This window comes from Gorilla gorilla, chromosome 4, assembly GCF_029281585.2.
Source record: "Gorilla gorilla gorilla isolate KB3781 chromosome 4, NHGRI_mGorGor1-v2.1_pri, whole genome shotgun sequence".
NCBI classification, from domain to species: Eukaryota; Metazoa; Chordata; class Mammalia; order Primates; family Hominidae; genus Gorilla; species Gorilla gorilla.
The window spans coordinates 175,796,185-175,817,951 of NC_073228.2; the positions used below are offsets into that span (position 1 = coordinate 175,796,185).

At 43.2% G+C, this 21,767-nt stretch overlaps 1 protein-coding gene across 7 annotated transcripts in view; it reads right to left on the reverse strand.

Annotated features, from left to right (window-relative positions):
- FBXW11 (F-box and WD repeat domain containing 11) overlaps positions 1 to 18,673 on the reverse strand; it is a 147,538-nt gene extending 128,865 nt beyond the window's left edge. For 2 of the 7 annotated variants that reach the window (XM_019028230.3, XM_019028229.3), the window contains exons 1-2: positions 15,538 to 15,754; positions 6,012 to 6,173 (exon numbers count right to left, since the gene is read on the reverse strand). Coding sequence is in view for 5 of the 7 variants with exons in the window: in XM_004042989.4 (XP_004043037.1) it covers positions 15,538 to 15,582 (45 nt within the window). In the remaining 2 variants the exon portion in view is untranslated. Of the gene's footprint in view, positions 1 to 4,928; positions 5,000 to 6,011; positions 6,174 to 15,537 lie in introns of all 7 variants that reach the window. The other 5 variants (XM_055387369.2, XM_004042989.4, XM_004042990.4 and 2 more) reach the window with 5 other exon arrangements.
- Between the last annotated feature and the right edge of the window lie 3,094 nt (positions 18,674 to 21,767).

Below are 21,767 nucleotides of genomic sequence, written 5' to 3' on the forward strand. Positions count from 1 at the left end.
CACAATCTTGACTCACTGCAACCCCCACCTCCTGGGTTCAAGCGATTCTCCTACCTCAGCCTCCCAAGTAGCTGGGATTACAGGCGCATGCCACCACGCCTGGCTAATTTTCATATTTTTAGTAGAGACGGGGTTTCATCATGTTGGTCAGGCTGGTCTTGAACTCCTAACCTCAGGTGATCCACCTGCCTCGGCCTCCCAAAGTGCTGGGATTAAAGGAGTGAGCCATGGCACCCAGCCCCTTTTGTACCTTAATTTTGTATCACAGATATAGTAATTCATTCAAAAAATTTGTCAAGTATTGATTGACTGTAGCTATAATGAACTCTTCATGTCTCCATGCTTTCACTATCAAAACTTAGTTACAGTGGAGTTGCAGGAGGCCTAGGAATTAGGGTCTGAAGTGAATATGTAAGGTGAAAATAGCATACGACAAAAATATGCCTCAAAAATCCCTTAAGGATATGCCATACTTGAGACCAACACAGCATCTCAATAATTCTAACACCACTAATTTTTACTCCAGCATTGGAACAGTTCAGTTTCTTCAACTGACTAGCAGATAAAATAGCTGGCTTGTATTTAGGCCTCACGTTGTGATGTTAAAAGTGTGTGTCTTTAAAATACCATAAGCACACATATCACAGCAAGCTAAAACGCACTCAGGAATTGAGACAGACTGAAAGAACAGATTCCCATTTCCCATCTTAACGTTTGATCCACAGTCTTCACTGTTCAGGTTCTGTTTCTCTTATTTTTGTCACCAGATGCATAAAATTTGAGTTTGCATAAATGTACATAAGACATGTTCTCAAAAACACATTTCAAAAATTAAGCAAACTATTACAGTAGAAGAGAAAGTCACAACCCAAATGTTTGCTGACTAGGAGTAAGTACTAGCAGGCTGTAACAAAATTCTCAGGTCAAGATGAAAAGGAGAGGGTGTGGCCGGGAGGTTGGCTCATGTCTGTAATCCCAGCACTTTGGGAGGCCGAGGTGGGAGGATCACTTGAGGTCAGGAGTTCCAGACCAGTCTGGCCAACATGGCAAAACCCTATCTCTACTAAAAATACAAAAATTAGCTGGGCGTGGTGGCGCACACCTGTAGTCCCAGCTACTCAGGAGGCTGAGGTGGGAGAATCACTTGAACCCAGGAGGTGGAGGTTGCAGTGAGCTGAGATCGCACCACTGCCTTCCAGCCTGGGCAACAGAGTGAGACTCCATCTTAAAAAGAAAAAAAGAAAAAAAAAAAAAAAAAGGAGGCCGGATGCGGTGGCTCATGCCTGTAATCCCAGCACTTTTGGAGGCCAAGGCAGGCAGACCACAAGGTCAGCAGTTTCAGACCAGCCTGGCCAACATAGTGAAACCCCATCTCTACTAAAAATACAAAAATTAGCCGGGTGGGTTGGCATGTGCCTGTAGTCCCAGCTACTAGGAGGCCGAGGTGGGAGAATCGCTTGAACCCAGGAGGCAGAGGCTGCAGTGAGCCGAGGCCATGCCATGACACTCCAGCCTGGGTGACAGAGTGAGACTCTGTGAAAGAAAAAGAGAGAAAGGGGGAGAGAGAGAGAGAGAGGAAGAACGAAAGAAAGGAAAGAAAGGAAGAAAGAAAAGAGAGAAAAAGAAAGAGAGAGAAAAAGAAAAAGAAGGAAAGGAAAGGAAAGGAAGAGAGGAGAGGGTAGTAATAACACCTCTTGGTCAACATGACATATGATCTCAGGTTCTGACCTTAGCTGTAGCCCATTCCTTTATGTTGCCATTCCCATACACCAATACATACATTCTTCAGTCTATACTCTGAGTAATCATATAACTGTACTAAAGTCTAGTCAGCTACCACTGCACCTAAAAACTCCCCAATATTTCTCTCTAACCCTGCCCTCTCTAATGAACTCCAGGCCAATATTCCTACTAGATACTTCTCTTCTTAGACAATCCATCCATAGGCAACTCAAATTCACCATAACCCAAACTGAACTCACTTTAATATAAAGAGGCCACACGGAAGCAAGGAAAATTCAACTGTTTTCTCAGAGTTGAAAATGAACACAAAATGGATTACAGCAGTGATAAAGGAACCTTAAGGAAAACAAAGGCCTTCCCAAACCTGTAAGTCAAGTGTGCATTCAAGCTGAACGTACTAATCTGTCTAAAAACAAATGCCTTAATCATAAAAGGATCTGGGAAGCAAAAGCAAGCAGAAGAGGTGAACGAAGAGGCTTTACCACAGGGAAAAACCACCATCCCTAAAAGTAAGCTGAACGAGGGTGTCTCAGTCCCAGGCCAACAGACGTCTTACTTCCCTGATGGAGTCTTCCTATATGAAGAGAATAGTCCAGTCATTTGGCTTGAGTCTTCAGGTCTCTCTGACTTGTTTGAAAAAATTAAACTAGCATATTAATTAGGACCTAGTAAGTAAATCTGCCTATCAAAAAACAATATACTCTGGGTGTGGTGGCTCACACCTGTAATCCCAGCACTATGGAAGGCCCAGGCGGGTGGATCACAAGGTCAAGAGATCAAGACCATCCTGGCCAACAATGGTAAAACCCCCTCTCTACTAAAAATACAAAAATCAGCTGGGTGTGGTGATGCGCGCCTGGAGTCCCAACTACTCAGGAGGCTGAGGCAGGAGAATCGATTGAACCTGAGAGGTGGAGGTTGCAGTGAGCCACGATCGCGCCACTGCACTCCAGCCTGGTGACAGAGCGAAGACTCTGTCTCAAAAAAAAAAAAAAAAAGAAAAGAATATACTAATCATGCCAACATACATATCACTGTAAATTAATAAATTAAAATTTAGGTTTTACACATCAGTCTTGTAAAGCTGGTTAATGTTGGTCCAACCCTGGGATAAGGGGATGTCTAGGCATGCTGAGCAGATCAAATTTCTGTGAGTGTTAAACCAAGGACCAGATCTAGGATGATGGTAAATTATAAATCTCCACATGTAGCTATTTAAATGTCAATTTAATTAAAATTAAAAATTCAGTTACTTTGAGCCATACTTCAAAACTCTACCATATTGAACAGTGCAGACACTGAACATTTCAATCATTGCAGAAAGTTCTATGGGACAGCACTGTACTAAAAGATAACCTCAAACTAACCTATTCCAAGTTGCCTTAGGAAACAGCCTGACAGCCCTAGATGGCTAATGCAGAACCTGAGAGCTAGACTGTTTTCTACAGAAGGTAAGAAATATATAAAACTGTTTCCTTTTGCAATGATTTCTTGAAATCAGAATATATAGTTTTAGTCTTTAGGATTTATGCCCCTTTATCACTGGATGATACTCTAATCTACAGGTAATATAGAACAGAGGTAAGAAGCACATTCTCTGAAGCCAGACTGCCTGGGTTCATATCTCACCTTTGTCCCTTACAAGATGTCTGACCTAAAGCATGTTATTTAACCACTCTATCCTTTAGTTTCCTCACCAGTAGGGGGGAAATAATGGTACCTACCTCATTAGGTTACTACAGGTTGAATATCCCTAATCCAAAAATACAAAATCTAAAGTGCTCCAAAATCCAAAACGTTTTGAGTGCCAACGTGATGCTCAAAGGAAATGCTCATTGAAACTTTTCGGATTTCAGATTTTAGATTAGGAATGCTGAATCAGTATACAGCAAATATTTGAAAATCTGAAAAAAATTCAAAATTCTCAACACTTCTGATCCCAAGCATTTTAGACAAGGGATACTCAACCTGTATAAGGATAAAAAAAAAGTTTATATGTATAAAATATCTAGAATCATGCTCAATAAAGAATAAGTGCCCAGTATTAACTATTACTTCTACTACTAGTATCATTACTACCACCACCACCACCACCACCACCACCACCACCACCAGACTGTCCTGACTATCCTTCAGAAGACAAGGTGAAAAATGGCTCACACCTGTAATCCCAACACTTCAGGAGGCTGAGTCAGGCAGATTACTTGAGGCCAGGAGTTTGAGACCAGCCTGGCCAACATGGCAAAACCCCATCCCTACTAAAAATACAAAAATTAGCTGGGCATGGTGGCACGCACCTGTAATCCCAGCTACTTAAGCAACTGAGATACCAGAATCGCTTGAACCTGGGAGGCAAAGGTTGCAGTGAGCCACAGTCTCACCAGAGGAGAAATCTTAGCAAATGTGAAAGTATTAAATTAAAACAATGATCACAAAGTCAGAATGTCCGTCTACAATAAAATTTTTATAAGATGAAAGGGAGTAGGATGTTCTCCAGAAAGAATATTAAATACCGAAAAAAGTCATGTTTTCAAGAATGTTGCCTGACAATGCCTTACTTGTAAGGATGACAAACCACAGGCTAAAAGAAGTCTACATAATGAACTACTGAGCTATTTACATAACAAATACTGAGGAGGAACTGAGAAGATACAGGTTTGAGTTCACTGGACCAAATGATACTTCCCTGTATAAAGCACATCTTGATATTTAAATGCATTGTCTCTCCTATACTCCCTAAATTACCTTTACATTCACTTGATGAACTGACTGAAGATCTGATTTTTCAGTAAGCAAGCATTTAATCATATTAAGTGGGCTGGGCGCGGTGCCATGTAATCATATTAAATGGGCCAGGCGTGATGGCTCACGCCTGTAATCCCAGCACTTTGGGAGGCTGAGGCGGGCGGATCACAAGGTCAGGAGATCGAGACCATCCTGGCTAACACAGTGAAACCCCATCTCTACTAAAAATACAAAAAAATTAGCCGGGCGTGGTGGTGGGCGCCTGTAGTCCCAGCTACTTGGGAAGCTGAGGCAGGAGAATGGCGTGAACCAGGGGGCGGAGCTTGCAATGAGTGGAGATCGTGCCACTGCACTCCAGCCTGGGCGACAGAGCGAGACTCCGCCTCAGAAAAAAAAAATCATATTAAATTATTAAAATACCATGCCAAACAATGACCCACCATGTGTTCTTTGAGTGGAAACGTGTTGTAGAAAATCACACCTTGCTCTTGCAGACAGGCAATCTGAAAATCTAAAGGTTAAAGTACAAACTTCAGCAAGTGTAGTAAGACAGAAAGAGTCAGAGCTTTGAGGACACCTAAACCCAAGCTTAAAGCTTGGTTCTACCATTTACTAGCTGTATGACCTGAGTAACTGGCAGTTTATGCTTACGAGCTCCATTTCACTAGCTGTAAAATGCAGGTGAAGCATTGTGCCAATTAAGTAATATATGTAAAGTGCATACAAAGGTAACTGGCAAGTAGCACTCGCTCTCAATAAGCAGTTGCTACAGTTAGTAAACCTCCCCAAGACGACCTGCCAAGAGACCTCAGAATAAAATACCACCACTTTACATGAAACCGCAAAAAATATTTTGACCAGGTATTAACTATTATATAAATCATGTGAGAATGCCTCAAAGTTACCATTTGTTTTCCATATTTTACAAGCTATTCCCTAAACAATATATGTCCCTGTTTACTGTATTTCCTATTAGACTATGAATAAAAACTATTTGGGCTTACAATAAAAATAACTGAGTTAGGCGTGGTGGCTCATGTCTGTAATCCCAACACTTTGGGAGGCCAAGGCAGGCAAATCATTCGAGCCCAGGAGTTCAAGACCAGTCTGGGCAACATGGTGAGACCCTGTCTCTACAAAAAAGAAATTAGCTGAGCATAGTGACATGTGCCTGTGGTCCCAGCTACCTGAGAGGCTAAGGCAGGAAGATCGTGTGAGGCCAAGAGGTCAAGGCTGCAGTAAGCCATGTTTGAGCCACTGCAGTCCAACCTGGGCGACCTGATGTCTCAAAGATAATAATAACTGCACTTCTTACAGTAAAACAAAGTTTTTACCAGGAATTCAGACACATAGACCTTCACTGATCCACACCCAAACATGGCCAAACATGACACTATGCACAAACGTCTAATATTTCTCCCTTTCCCTATTAATGGACAAAATAAATAAGGGAAAATATTTTTCAAAATTTCTTTCAGCGAGTTGAGTTCCACAAAACAAAACAATACAGGGTAATTGCTTACCTGGAAAATATTTTGTACTTCAGATCCACCAATCCAGAATGAATGGGGGTTTTCCCTTTCAGACTAGTCTGAGAAAAGACAGCAGTCAAGCATCTTCCAAGATTCTTTCCGTTTACTGTATCCAGCTTTCTTCAACAAAATCCCAAACATGCACTTCGGTAACTGTTGAAAGACAGAAAGCAATCCATACACCCACCATGGCACCAGCGGCAAAGGACAGCCTCCAAGAAATGGAAGGAAGGGTCAATGGAATGGTGGATCTGAGGCACAGGAAAAAAGTTATAACCCCTGAGTCAGCTATTTGGCATAAAATGCCTGCAGCAGCATTCCTCACCTCTGTGTTGAAAGGATACAAAACTCGTAACAAATAATGGAACATCCCTAATATTAATATTTACTCATGATAAACAGCATGCAACTTCCAAATGAGAGCAGCTAAAAAAAACCTACCCTATCATCCATATAAATTGTCCTAGACCATTCAGCTACACTGAACTTCTTTATCCATTTTCTAAGACAGCTCCTCCACCATTAGAAAAATAGTTTGTCAGCCAAAAAGAATGATACGAGAGGGCTCAAATATCTACCATAAAGATATTTATTTACGTACCTAACAAAATGTTTTGGTTTGCTACATATAAGACATCATATCTACATATTACCCAAATCCTCTACCCTTAGCTAAAATATAGTGTGCTTCAAAACATATAACTTAAGACTGAACTTGTCACTCAGTAAAGGCCAGTCCCGTACAATGGCCAATGATCACGTAAACTGGGAAAAATCATAAAGAACGCTAATAAACAATTTACTAGGTGACACCATTAAATATTAAGTCCTGTCCGTATTATATCAATATTCTTTTTCTACCATATCAAATTAGACTGCAAATTCTAAACAAACTAAAAGGGAAAGAGAAAAAGCATTCAACAGGACAACAAAGATAAAAACAAAAAGACTGAACTTACTCGAACATAAATTTGCTACTTCCACAATTGCTACATTATAGCCAAAATGCTCCTGCAGTAATTATAGTAATACCTACCTTATTGAAGAGCTACTAACTGGCCAGGCCCTTTACATTAATTACCCATATTTAATTCTCAAAAAAAGATGAGCAGAAAGAAGTAATCTGTCCAAAGTCCCACATCTACTAGGTAGTAGAGCCCATGCCCTTTTCATGGAGCACTATGGACTCCACAGTTCAAGGGTCAGAAAGCCCATGATTTCTGAGAGAGGAGAAGAAATCAAGCTTTACTCTCAAAGGTCCTAAATTAATTAACATCAAAATGGAGAACAATGAAAATACAGAAGAGTAAATATTTCAGCCTAGATGAATCAGTTGGGCCATCCTGAAAGGGTTAATTCCCTAGATGTTGCCACTTAAAAAAGCATTTAATTAACAAAGAGCCATGCAATTCTACAGCCCATGATATTTTTTTCTTGAATTTTTTTTTTTTTAAGTAGAGACAGGGTTTCACCATGTTGCCCAGGCTGGCCTTGAACTCCTAAGCTCAAGCGATCTGCCTACCTTGGCCTCCCAAAGGGCTGGGATTACAGGTGTGAGCCCCCAAGCCCAGCCTAAAGCCCACAATATTAATGCTAAAACAAAACACATTACAGGCTGGGCTCCATGGCTCACACCTGTAGTCCCAACATTTTGGGAGGCCGAGGCGGGCAGATCACTTGAGGTCAGGAGTGTGAGGCCAGCCTGACCAACATGGTGAAACCCCATCTCTACTAAAAGTACAAAAATTAGCTGGGCCTGGTGGCACATGCCTACAATCCCAGCTACTCGGGAGGCTGAGGAAGGAGAATCACTTGAACCCGGGAGACAGAGGTTGCAGTGAGCTGAGATCGTGCCACTGTACTCCAGCCTGGGTAACAGAGCAAGACTCCGTCTCAAAAAAAAAAAAAAAGAAAGACTGTGGCAAGACATACTATAATGGTACTCAAGTAGTCTTTGTGTTTAGCAGCAAAGATTGTAACTGTGACAAAGAATCTCAAATCCAGCTGAACCCAAGTAATTTTTAAATTCTAAGATTTGTTGACAGTCCACAGGCAATGACTCTTAAAGATGTTCTGATTGTTCATATTGTAGGTAAGGCAATTAAAGTGACTGAAATACCGGTCTATGATTAACCTCGCCATAACAATCAGATGAAAATACCTTAAGACTCACAACTTTAAGGAGATCACAAAAGTAAAATCCCAAGCAAATAATGAGTTCTCAAGTTTTTCCCATTAAGTGGTATTACTCCTAAGCCTAAGAATAAACTGGAAACCCAATTTTGACAGAAGTAGCTAGGGAACTATGGCTAGTTGCGAACTGCTAAAACAGTATACTATGCTTTTCAAGGTACGACTATCCAAAATGCAAAACAAGTTATAGCAAAACACAACCACAGCAATTTGACTAACAGACTCATTTCTGGACCTCTTGAATCCTCAGGCTTTTCCCCTGTACTAGTGAGTTAATTTTTCTCCCTTCCCTTCAAAAAAAAAAAAAAATATATATATATATATATATATATCTTCAATCCCTAATTGCTGGCAGGCCTTATGCTAGTAATACAAAGATTAACAGATGCCAGGTGAGTAGTGTCAGGACTGAGTTCTTCCTGCCCCTCTGCCCCCTTTCTCTTTGAATCTATCATGTAGTCATTTCAGAGGGCCAAAATATATTTTATTGTTAGTTACCAAAACTGGTTCAACGTTCTCCAGTTAACTCCTAAAAAAAAAACATTAACATTTACTCAAGTTCCTTTTTCACAATAGTAGAACCTCAGTCTTTCTTTTTCTTCTGTGGATCAGAGGCTTTTTACTATACAATGGTTTCCTACATTCAATATGCTTATATTTACACACCTCTCTATCACAAGCCGAAGAGCCAAAGCTTTTTTTTTTTTTTCCTGTTAATGTCCCAGTGTTTATACTTCACAGCTTTCCATTTTGTGAAGATCTTCATCGTTGACTCAACCTGAGAGGGAATTTCCTAAAAACGCTTCCCGCTGACAGAACTATTCCATCTTTTAGTTTCATTAAAACACTAAGAACCAGGTAAGAGATACCCTACTGGATTGTCAGGTCTTCCTGGTCTGTCTCTCATTTGCCTATAAAGACAAATTTCCTCTTAAGCAATTGTGATCAGCAGAAACTAACCAAGGGTAACGAGCACATTCTTAACCAACAAGTTTCTTCCCCCATTGTCAACTAATTCAATGAACAATACAACTCAGAAGGAAATCTTGTATGAATTCTCACTGCTTATTCTGCTAAGGTTAAAACCATCAGCTTTGATGATGGTAAGAATAAGAATTCAAAAATCACAATTTGGTCAGTCTAAACTAAACCGATCAAACATAAATCCCAATGCTCAATGTCAATATAAACTAATCACCAGTCTCTTTCTGTCAGGATACCAAGTATAAAAATAGGACTGGGTGGGTTCTCTCTGTAGTTACAGCATAGATCTAATTACGCCAAATTGGTAGTCATTGAAATAGTACCTCCCAGATTTTCCAAGACAGTATTGACTCTGCATGATTTCACTGTTTTTCCCAAAGATGGCTCATTAAATGTGTATGGCTAAAAGCAACTAAATGTTAGTCTTCTGTAAAGCCTCACAAATAAATACATGCGCAACTCAGGAGAAAGAAATAAAAACCTTTTCCACACCATCTGTCTTGACTTCGCTTTAGGGTCCCTGTACTTGTGGGGAAAGTTAGTATGGTCAGCATTTGAAGAAAAGCAAGCCTCTGCAAAGTCCTTTCACACACATCTCTCATATAATCCTCCCAACAACTCAGACCAATACCTAAGTTTTCTTATTTATTTTTACATATAATCAAATCATACTGCAGAAAGGTTACCTTTCTTTACGTCACACAGCTAGCAAGCGACAGAGCTTGGATACAAACTCAGGTGTTTCACTTCAAAGCCCATGCCCTTTCTGCTAAACCATGCTTTTCTAAGGTCATGGAGCCCTTGGAGCTTATCAACTATTTGGCAAACCTGCACCAACTGATGCAAAAAGTATTCGGTTTCCTCAGTTCTTTGCTAACAACCAGTCTCTGAGTTCTATGTAAATCAATCTGTATGTGTGGAAAGTCTGTAAATAATGGTTAATATGTCTATGGATGTTCTATGAACCACACACCACCCACCTCTTCCCCCTCCCCATCTTTCTTCTCTATTCATCTCTACCTTTGTCTTAAGATATTCAAAAGGAAATCTTAAAAGGTTTCACTGCATGAAAGAAAGAAAATCTAACATTAATTTAAATCCATATTGAGCACCCATGTGCTGAGGAGTAACAGGGCAATCAAACACAGCCTCTAGAAGAAGAGTTTAGGCACAACCACAAGTTTTTATAATATAATAGGATGATATGATAAGTCCCATAAAAATTTGGAACTGATTATTGTGAGAATTAGTAATGTGGGTGAAAATGTTTAGAAAAGAGGATAGTTAAGACACAGGCAAAAGGCAATAATGTCTGAAAATGATCACCAGGAAAATTCAACCCAACATTTCCTGAAAGCCTACCACAAAGAAGACACCGTGTGTATGAAGGAACTGTGTGTCACAGGAAGATAATTAAGGCCCCAGCCCTTCCCATGAGGAGTTTATCATTCAACAGAGGACACAAACAGGTAACTATATTACAAGCCTGAAATATGTTAAGTGCTACAGGATAAATACAAAGTGCCAGAATTCATTCATTTCATTTGAGTGTCATATAGGCAGTGCTATACAGACACAAAAACCAGACAGTCTCTGCTACCATAATATAAACTGACATCAAAAGAGGTGGCACCTATTGTGTTTTATGGGTGGATAGGACTTCATTAGCATAAATGAAAGAGAAGATTGCTGAGATATAACCTAAGCCAATTTGGCCAGAGAACCACCTATTAGATCCTTTTGATAAATATCAGTAGCCTTCAATAAATGGGCTTAGGTCCATTCCTATCAGTGCTGACAAAAGAAACGTGTGAGCAGAATCTGGAGGACCATGGTCCTCCATGTGCTAGAATATACAGTAAGCAAGGAAAGTAGGCAGAAAAGCCATAAGGGAGAACGGAATACAAAGGAAGACTGGAATTGGAATCACTAGGACTTAAAATGCTTTGTTTTCTATGAAGAACAAATATCACAAGGTAGAACCCAGGATCCCACAGATCTTACAGGGCAGATAATTTTGTTTCTAGAATTCACAGGCTCAAACAACACTAGTAAGAGGCATATATGTGCTGTTGTGAATCTATGTAATGGCTGAGTGATTCTCCTGGGCTAGCTCTCTGTTTGCAGGAGACAGACTAGAGCAGTCAAGAGCCCAGAATGCCAAGACTTGTGTGCAGGAACACGTTTATCCATGCCAAATCTGAAAGGATATCTAACCTACTGCAAAATCAGGGGCAAAAATTGATATATTTGAGCCAATGCCTCTTTAGACAGGTCAGTGAGGTCCATATATTTTATATAAATATGTGTGTGTGTGTGTGTGTGTGTGGTTTATTCATTTGGACCCTATTGAAACCTGTGTCCACTGAGTCTGCATTCAGTAAGTTAGCACCCCTAGTGGTGCGCTACATGAGGAGAAAGATGGTGACAAAGTAATATCCAATTTCTTGATGAAGTCACTAAACAACCCCACTCACCCCGAGAAAGTCAATGACAGGAAGAAAAAAAAAAAGATCCAAAAAGAAAAAAAGACAACATTTCCAGTAACTTCATTTATTCGTTTCTTTCTTTTTTCTTTTCTTTTTTTTTTTTTTTTTTGAGAGTGTCTTGCTCTGTTACCCAGGCTGGAGTGCAGTGGCACAATCACAGCTCACTGCAACCTCAAACTCCTGGGCTCAAGCAATCCTCCCCACCTCAGGCTCCTGAGTAGCAGGGACTATAGGAGTGAACCACTATGCCTGGCTAATTTTTTTATTTTTTGTAGAGACAGGGTCTTGTTATGTTGCCTAGGCTGGTCTCTACTCCTGGGCTCAAGCAATCCTCCCACCTAAAAGTGCTGGGATTACAGGCGTGAGCCACCGCACCTGCCCACACCTTCTTAATAAGGATCAGTGTATTTTAACCTATATTACTTCATTCAACAAGTAATACAGCCACTTAAGAGATAAGACAGAAGGGAAATGACTCACTTAAGGTCACTTAGCAAAAAGGGAAGTCATTTAACAATTAATTATAAACCATCCATTAATTGTGTAAAGGGAAGAGGGGATTCACTCACACCCGTGGAGGAGGCAGGATCGCCTTTCCTAAAGTGATAGCATCAATTTCTGCTGGCTTCTTACAGGGTAATCTAATCATCTTTCTCTTCCAATCAGAAGCTCTTGTGAGTGCTTTCTAGTGATGAGTGCCTGAAAATCAAGTCATATTCCTAACTCAAAGGTTAATAAATACCACGTGATACATATTGTACAGTTCTCATTCTTCCCAATGAAGTCCATTGAACATAGCCTGATAAACTTTACATATTTCCAAAATGAATTACTAGTTTTCTGCCTCGTTCATAAGGCGAATTTTACCAAACTCAGAAGTTTGGAAAAATAGGCCCACTAACAGGTATAGCACTGGGCCAATAGAAGGCCCTAAAAGTCATCTGGCGGTTAAATTATTTACCATTAGTCACTGTAAATTCAGGGTCTAAATTAAGAGTTTATAGACTTTAATAATATTAAAATCTGAATCCTACAGAGTGGGTCAGTAGGAGAAGCAACCTTTGCGGACCCAGGCCTCAGGCAGCGGTAGGAGTCAAAGTGGGGGTTATATTTTAGAAATTTAACTATTCTGCTATCACCAGCTTTATTTCCTAATATACTTATCAAAAATGCAAGGAAAAACAGAAGAATCAATATCAAGGAAAGTACAGGGATGAAGATTAGAAAGTGGAGATAACCAAGAAGTCTGTTTCCTCTTTTTAATACAGCACACTTTGGAACAGCAAATGAAAGTTATCTTGTTAAGCATTAAGTGCCAAACTGGTACAAGCAGCACAATCACAAATATTTGAGTACTGAAGCTGACTCATAAAAATCTAAAAATATTTCATGCTTTAGGCTTTCAAAACACCATCAGTTTAACCCCTTTTCCTCCATCAATCGTATTATCTTGAAACCAATGTAAAAAATATTTTTAACCCAGTTCTGGAAACTGTAATTGAAATGCAGTGAAAACAGAAAGCCACATGCAATTAGATTCTAAGGCATTATTTCCTACATTTGATCCTGGATTTACTCAATCAGTTGCTAAGCACCTGTGCTATTTTACTAAAATAAATACACATATTTAATTTATGATAAGGGTTGTCTAAGAGTCTTAACTGATATCCCTTTCAGGAAATATCAAAATCCTTAAATAAAAGGCCATTTTAAAATTAATCGTAATATAACTAAACTCTGTTAAATTTTCAAAGAATTCCAGTTTAAATCCCAGTTTATAATGTCCTTAACAGGCTGAAATCTCTTTTCTGATCAAAACCAGGTGCTATCATGTAAAATCAAAACTTTTTAAGTTATAAGCATAGGAAGCCAGTGAATTTAGGCCAAAGGTTTTTATTTTTTTATTTTGTAACCATACACTGACTTGGGTTACAACGTATTTCTTATAATTCTTTTGAAAATAAATACATTTTCGTTATTTTTTAAAGGAATAGAAATGGAAGGAGCTGGGAACAGCCAATTTCAAAGAGGCACCAAGTTACAATTTTTCGATATGAAGTACTTCTGTTGTAAGTACATGCATTGTGTGTACATTCTTAAGAATATGTAATATACTTAGTCGATTTAAGATAGTTACCAAAATAACCCACTACAAAAGTTACAGAATACCAAACACTTGACTACAAGTATGATAAATTATGCTGAAAAGGAAAAATCACTCAGTATGTGACATCCCTTTGAAAACAACCCCACGTGCGCGCACACACACACACACACACACACGCATGCAAAAATCAAAAACTATCAGTTTCTTTTTTTCCCTCCTAGTTTTCAAGAATGCTAGAGAAGTCCAGTTCTGTGAATTATGCAAAGGACAGCAAACATTAAGCTGCCTCCATATTTATGCTACTGTACTTCCATTTTTAAAACAAGCATCTCAACTCCCCAGACACCATCATCCACAGAAACCATGCAGCTATCCAACAGACTTTCAGTGTCACCATTTATTATTTATAGCGTTAAATGGGGGAAGTGGCTCTGATGTCACCAACCCTACCCAGTGGAATCACTGACTCAATAAACATTTTCACACTGAAGAAAATCTGGCTAGGAAAACATTTTGCTGGGTTAAGTAGATTCTTCCACCTCTCCTCTCAACCCTGGGGAAGAAGTTGTTACCGTGTTAGGAGAGACACAAAGAAACTGTCAAGGCTTCCACAGGAAGAAATCCTGGACATGTCCATTTGCTGATGCAGACTTCCTCTTCCCAGCTCTCCAGAGCCCAGTTTGATTTCCCTCATGTTCACATTGGCAGGTAATATCTGCCATATTTTATTTCTTCCACCAAATCATCCATCAATTAGCAAATTCTTCACTTCTAGCCACTCTCTCACTGTCCTGTTCCTAAAAACCCCTTCTGGTTTCAAATCCTAAAGCTTCGGAGGAGGGTGGAGGGTGTCCACGGACCGGGAGTCTGGCCTGGCTGCCAGTGGTTTCTAACAGAAGAGTGGTCGCTTCCCCCGGGGGCCAAGGATTCCCCTCTTTTTTTTTTTCTTTCTGAGAAGAAAGAACTCGCGGCAGTGATGAGGATGGCTCCCTCCCCAGTCATCTCCAATTTCCCAAAGCAGCTCTGGAAAACGTGAAGTTGCGCCTTCTCTTTCCTGGAGGATGGAATCCAGAGTACCTGGGGCCTTGCTATGCAAACATCCCTCTCCGCCGGGTAGGAAACCCTTTGTCCGAGAAGCCGGACACCACAAGGGCCCGGGAAAGAGGCCTCCTTATCCGCCACAGCCTCAAACCCGAAAGCTCCCTGCCCCCCCAGCTCTGTAGGGCCCATCCTGGCATCCACACAGACCTAGGCTGGGGAGTGGGTGCTGAGATCCCTCCTAGGACGCGTAGGCCCAGGCGGCCCCTACCCATCTCCGTACTCCTTCCCACCATCTCACTCGGCCTGAGTGGGGCTTGCAAGCGCGGTGCGGGCCTGGGCCGAAACAGAGGAAAGAAAAAAAAAAATCCCTTTCTAAAAGAAGGAGAATGGGGTGCTAGAGCGAGTGCGACCTAAGTCTACAGCATAAACGAGCGAGGGTCGTCCGAGAGCTGGGACCGGAGACGGGACCAGGGGGAGGGGGAGAAGCGAGGGGCATGGAGGGGGCCGGGCCAGGACCGGCCGGAGATGTCGAGGGATCAGAGGAGCCCGCGCCAGGTCCGAGGCCAGGGAAGGCTGGGGGCCCGGGTCTGGGTCGAGGCGTCTGGGAAGGGCCAGAGCCGGCCTCGCACCGGACGTTGAGGTGGGCAGGCCCGCCCGGGGCCGGACGGACGGAAGCACAGACGGTCCAGCGGGCCGCACTCACCATGAGCTCGATGGTCTTGTCCTCAATCACCGAGTCGGGCTCCATGGCGGCCCCGGCGGCCCCGCCTCGCTCTCCCCGCGCAGCAGCGAACGGCCCGGGCGGAGGAGGCGACGGCGGAGGCGGCAGAGGCGGAGGCGGCTATCGCGCCCACTCTAGCTGCCAGCCCGCCCGGGCCGCCGGCAGCTCCGCCCTCCCCCTCGGCGAACGCAGTACGCAGATCGGGGACTACACCTCCCAGCAGGCGCCGCGGCCCGCAGAGCGTTGTGGGACCGAGCCTCTGACACCAGGTTGCTGGCTCTTGGCAGCCCGAAGCTGAACTTCGAGCTGAGAGTAGCACTGGACTGTGGACGTAGGACGTGCAGACCTGAAGAGTTAAGAGCTTGCTCATGGTAGGGCCTCGAGAGCGCCACGACTACGTGTCCCAGAAAGCCGTGCGCCCAGGTTCTCCTTCCGGCTAGCTTCTTTTGACTTCCTGGCAGCCCAAGGCTGCCCAGACCGGGACGGAAACTCCGAGGCAACTCCTCACTTGTCGGAGGTCCTGCGTATGCGACCCATTTCCGCACATGCGCGGTCCATGCCGCAGTGCCCCCTAGACGCCTAGGTAGCTGCGCGGCCCGTCCGGCAGTGTCTGATGGTAGGGGCAGATGGTGGAGACAGGTGGGTTCTAGGGGCGTTAGGAAGGTGTATAGGCCTGGGGCTCAGGTGTGGGAAGGGGCCAGCGAGTGAGAGAAGCTCGGCCTGGGGAAGAGGCTCTGAGAGGATGGGCATCCCAGGAGTGAGAGTTTCGAGATTTCTTCGGGAAAGACGGGGTTTTGGGAAATGTGCTGTGGTGCTGTCTGTATGTCCCACGATCTGCGAGGAGCTGCGAGATTAAAGGGGACGTGCGTATATCGAGCCCCTCATTCATTCGTTCAGAAAATGGTTATTTTTTAAGCATCCAGCTTCCGCTGCGTACCGTTCTAGGCGCTGAGAATCAGCTCTGAACATGACAGACAAGGCTCCTGTTCTCATGGAGCTTAATTCTGGTAGAGGGACGACAGACATTAACCAAAAGAGTGGCTAAGAAGGAACACACATGCGGAGACTCCTTCTAGTGAACTCAGCCTCCAACTCTGTGTAACTTAGGTCTGTCCGTGCCCTCTAACCAAATCCCACCAGGAAGACACGGATCGTTGAACAAGCTGGGTTTATTACTAGTTGCAGTGACTGAGAACACACATTGAGGAACGATAGGGCCTCTCGGTAAGAGTTGTTAGTGATTTGGGAGAGGGTTTAAGGAAGTGAGAGCTTCACTGGATTAGATACTGTCAGGAAGAGAGGGTCGTTCCATGATTGAGCATCTCAGTTCATCTTATCTAGAGGAAGGGAATTCTAGATTGAGGCTAAAGCTGTGCAGATAAAGAAACAGCAGCCTGGCCGGGCACAGTGGCTCACGCCTGTAATCCCAGCACTTTGGTAAGCCGAGGCAGGCGAATTGCTCGAGCGCAGGAGTTCCAGACCAGCCTGGGCAACATGGCGAAACTCGTCTCTACAAAAAATACAAAAATGAACCGGACCTGGTGGTGCGCGCCTGTCGTCTCAGTTACTTGGGAGGCAGAGGTGGGAGGATCGCTTGAGCCCAGGAAGTGGAGGTTTCAGTGAATGGAGATCGCACCACTCCACTGTACCCTGAGTGATAGAGCCAGACCTTGTCTCAAAAACGAAAAAAAAAAAAAGTGCAGCAGCGGCTCCCTCATATTAGCCAAGTGGGGATGTTGAGTCATTTTTTGTGGTTTGGACAATCATCAGGTTTTATCTTTTTATCTGTGTTTAGACCTGATTATAGAGTGGTCTGGTATTTGTCTGGATCTATCATGGTCACAGAATGACCTCATCTGATGTTGATGGTCTTTGGAATTGCTTTTGTTCTACAGGAAAACACAAAGCCTAGCTATAAGGGCCAGGCTGTGGTCTAGTAACATCATGTCATGGCTGATTGTACCAGGCCAGCTTCCAGATATCAGAGGCTGCTTTTCACTTTCTCAAAGTGTTTTTGCGTTCTCTGCACCTATAAAGTCAAAGAGGCTGGATGACCTAGAAATCTTTCCATTACCAAGGACCAAGTTACAGTAATTTGCATGCATTCAGGACACAGTATAAGTTCCCCGCAGGTAGACTTTGAAGTTTCATGGTCCTTACCTGGTGCTTTTCACCAAGGGAATTGAAAGAAAAGCAATAGGAAGAGCACAGAATTGGAAAGTTCTTACCACTGTCATGCTATCTGAATTTCACCAGGTCCCTTCCACTATGGCCCTCAGGACATTCATTAGTAAAACAAAGGGATTAGATATGACCTCTATTTCAGTTACCTGTTGCAACACAACAAACCTCCGAAGACTTAGTAGCTTAGAATAACAATGGTTTATTATGATTTTACAATTGTGTGGGCTGACCCGGGCTCAGCCGGGGCCCACATGCAATCAGCTGGGAACTCATTCAAAATGACTTTTCATCTTCTAGGGCCTCTCCTCCCTGTGGCTTTTTATCATTCAAACATCTGCATAGTGACTTGAGAAAGGACAAGCCCCAGTGAACAAATGCTTATCAAAACTCTGGTATGCACCACACTTGGTAATGTCCCGTTGGCCAAAACTAGTAGTATGGCCAAACCCATAGTCAGTGTGGGAAGGGATTGTACAGGGGTATAAAAACAGGCATGGGGTAGGAGTCACAAGCTGGATGTGACCCTCCCCACCGCCCCCCGCCGGCACATACATATGTTTGTCCTATACCGTCTTTTTTACTGTTTTTAAAATTTGATATTCAGGTTTTAAAAATCTGAATTTCCAGCTTTTCTTGAAAAATTAGAATATCTGACAATTAGATCTACATGGCAACAATATGCAGGGGTTAAATAGCAACTACCTTTATTTAAGCATATATTCTATGGTTTTCCACAGTTGCCATCACTCCTTTTTGTCTTGTATCTGCATGCTTCACTCATTTAAGTTGCATCCCTAACCTGTATAGATATTTGAGTTTGCATCCCCTGGCATTGGAACTGTAGTGGAGATAAATCAAGGTTTCTGTCCTTTTATTAAAATCGTATACCTGGGAGCATGGGGAGGGGCTACCATCTCTGTGGCTGCACCATGATCTACAAAAAAAAAAGAAAAGAAAATTGTATGCTGCCTTAAAAGGAAAAAAGTACTAATATTATTAGGTCAAATTCCAGGAGCTCAGTGGGGTTAAAAGTTCATACATAGGAATTAGCCAAGTATGGTGGCTCACGCTTGTGGGTCCAACTACTCAGGAGGCTGAGGTGGGAGGATCACTTGAGCCTGAGAGGTCAAGGGTGCAATGAGCCATGATTGCACCACTGTATTCCAGCCTGGGTGACAGAATGACCAGCTTGGGTACCAGACCAGCTTGGGTGACAGAACAAGACCCTGTCTCAAAACAACAACAATAAATAAATAAATAAATAAATAAACACTATATATATGATAAAAGAAGTCTTATCCAAGCTATGTAAGAGGCAAGCTGAGCCAAGGCTTTATCACCTTGTTCTCACCTCTTCTCAAACAAGAACTCAGGTGCTCTTATTGCTTCAGGCTTGATGGCAGCTGTTGATTAGATTTGGTCATAGACAAAGGCAGAACACCCTGAGGCATATTTTCCCACAGTGTTTCAGATAGCTCTTCGCTGAGGTTTGCAAGACATGATCATAACAAAGTGGTACAGGTCGTGATTCCCCTGAGGTCCAGTTCAGAACCCAGAATTGCTTAGATTGTACAAAGGCACAATGGTGCATAACATAAACTGTGTACAATGTAACACTCCTTCTGGGGTCTCAGGACAGCACTCTGTAATCAAATACATTCTTCTGCAGCAGAACATGTATGTGCCTGTCATCAATTTATAACCTCACAGCTCCAAATCTACCCTTCTTTTCTATGCTTTGAAATACTGGAGCAGGATCCTGTAAATATTTCTCTGCCAGCTGGCACAGTGTTTAACTTTGTCAGTAGAGAGCACTAGAGGAACACAGCAGAATGAAGGGGCTTCTCATCCTGGTTCCAGTGTACTTTCTTTTCCTTCTTGCTTTGTGGCACATGGCAGCAAATGGCTTATAGAACCATCCCTTCCTCCCCACACACAAAGGGGGCTGGGACATTCAGAGGGTGGTGGCTTCCCAGTGAGTTTAGTGGCACCTCAGTAGGCAATTTCCTGCTTGCCAGCCCTGACCTGTAACTTTTTATATATATATATATGTATGTATGTATGTATATATATATATTTATATATTTATATATTTATGTATATTTATATTTTTATATATTATATTTATATTTATATTTATATTTATATATGGAGTCTCACCCTGTCACCCAGGCGGGAGTGCAATGGCCATGACCTGGGCTCACTGCAACCTCCGCCTCCCGGGTTCAAGCAATTCTCCTGCCGCAGCCTCCTGAGTAGCTGGGATTACAGGCGTGCTCCATCAAGTCTGGATAATTTTTTGTATCTTTAGTAGAGACAAGGTTTCACCATGTTGGCCAGGCTGGTCTTGAACTCCTGACCTCGTGATCTACCTGCCTCGGCCTCCCAAAGTGCTCGGAATACAGGCCTGAGCCACCGTGCCCGGGCTTTTTTTTGTTTCTTTTTCTGAGACAGAGTCTAACTCTGTTGCTCAGGCTGGAGTGCAGTTGTGCAATGTTGGCTTACTGCAACCTCCGTCTCCCAGGTTCAAGAGATTCTCCTGCCTCAGCCGCCCATAAGTAGCTGGGATTACAGGTGCGTGCCACCACACCCAGCTAATTTTGGGGGTTGTTTGTTTGTTGAGACAGAGTTTTGCTCTTGTCGCCCAGGCTGGAGTGCAATGGCACAATCTCGGCTCACTGCAACCTCCACCTCCTGGGTTCAAGCAATTCACCTGCCTCAGCCTCCCAAGTAGCTGCGATTACAGGCGCCCACGACCACACCTGGGTAATTTTTTGTATTTTTAGTAGAGACGGGGTTTCACCATGTTGGTCAGGCTGGTCTTGTACTCTTGACCTCAGGTGATCCACCCGTCTTGGCCTCCCAAAGTTCTGGGATTACAGGCGTGAGCCACCTTGCTGGGTGGCAACCTCCTGTAACTCTTTTTTTTTTTTTTAAGACTGAGTCTTGCTCTGTCACCCAGGCTGGAGTGCAATAGTGCAATCTCGGCTCACCACAACCTCCGCCTCCTGGGTTCAAGCCACTCTCCTGCCTCAGCCTCCCAAGTAGCTGGGATTACAGGTGCGTGCCACCACGCCCAGCTAATTTTTGTATTTTGAGTAGAGACGGGGTTTACACCATGTTGGCCAGGCTGGTCTTGAACTGCTGACCTCGTGATCCACCCACCTCAGCCCCCAAAGTGCTGGGATTACAGGTGTGAGCCACCATGCCCTGCCGGACCTCCTGTAACTATTAAGCAAACTTTGTGCGGTGGGCCACAACCACCCTCTCTCCTGTGAGGTCTGAATCTCAGCCTAGGGAGTGTGGGGTGATCCTTCCTTGGGCACTTGCTCAGCCCTAAAGTTATTGGCTATTCCCTGTAACTGCTAATTCTGTATTCTTTTTTTTTTTTTTTTTAAGACAGGGTCTTGCAATGTCACCCAGGTGGGAGTGCAGTGGCACAATGATAGCTCACTGCAGCCATGAACTCCTGAGCTCAAGCAGTCCTCTCACCACAGCCTCCTGAGTAGCTGGGACCACAGGCGCATGCCTCCACACACACCTAATTATTTTTTTTTTTAGTTTTTGTAGACACGGAGTCTTGCCAGGTTGTCAAGCTGGTCCTGAACTCCTGACCTCAAGTGATCCTCCCGCCTCAGTCTCCCAAAGTGCTGGGATTACAGGCATGAGCCACTGTGCCCTGCCCTGTTTCTTTACAGTTGTCTTTGCCCCTTTGTACTTAATCCCCTGTAATAGTTCTTTATATTAAATTTTCCCAACAGAGAATATGGCAGAAGTGATGGTGTGTGAGTTCCAGGAGTAGATTATAAGAGTCACGTGGCCTCCTCTTTGCTCTCTCTCTCGGGACATTCACTCTGGGGGAAGTGAGCTGCTGGGTCATAGGGACAATCAAGCAGCCCTGTGGATAGGTCCATGTGGTAAGGAACTAAGGCCATCTGCCAACAACCAGCACTAACTTGCCAGGCCTGTGAGTGAGCCTCCTTGGAAGTGGCTTCCCCGGCCCCATTCAATAGTCTTGACCTCCTGAG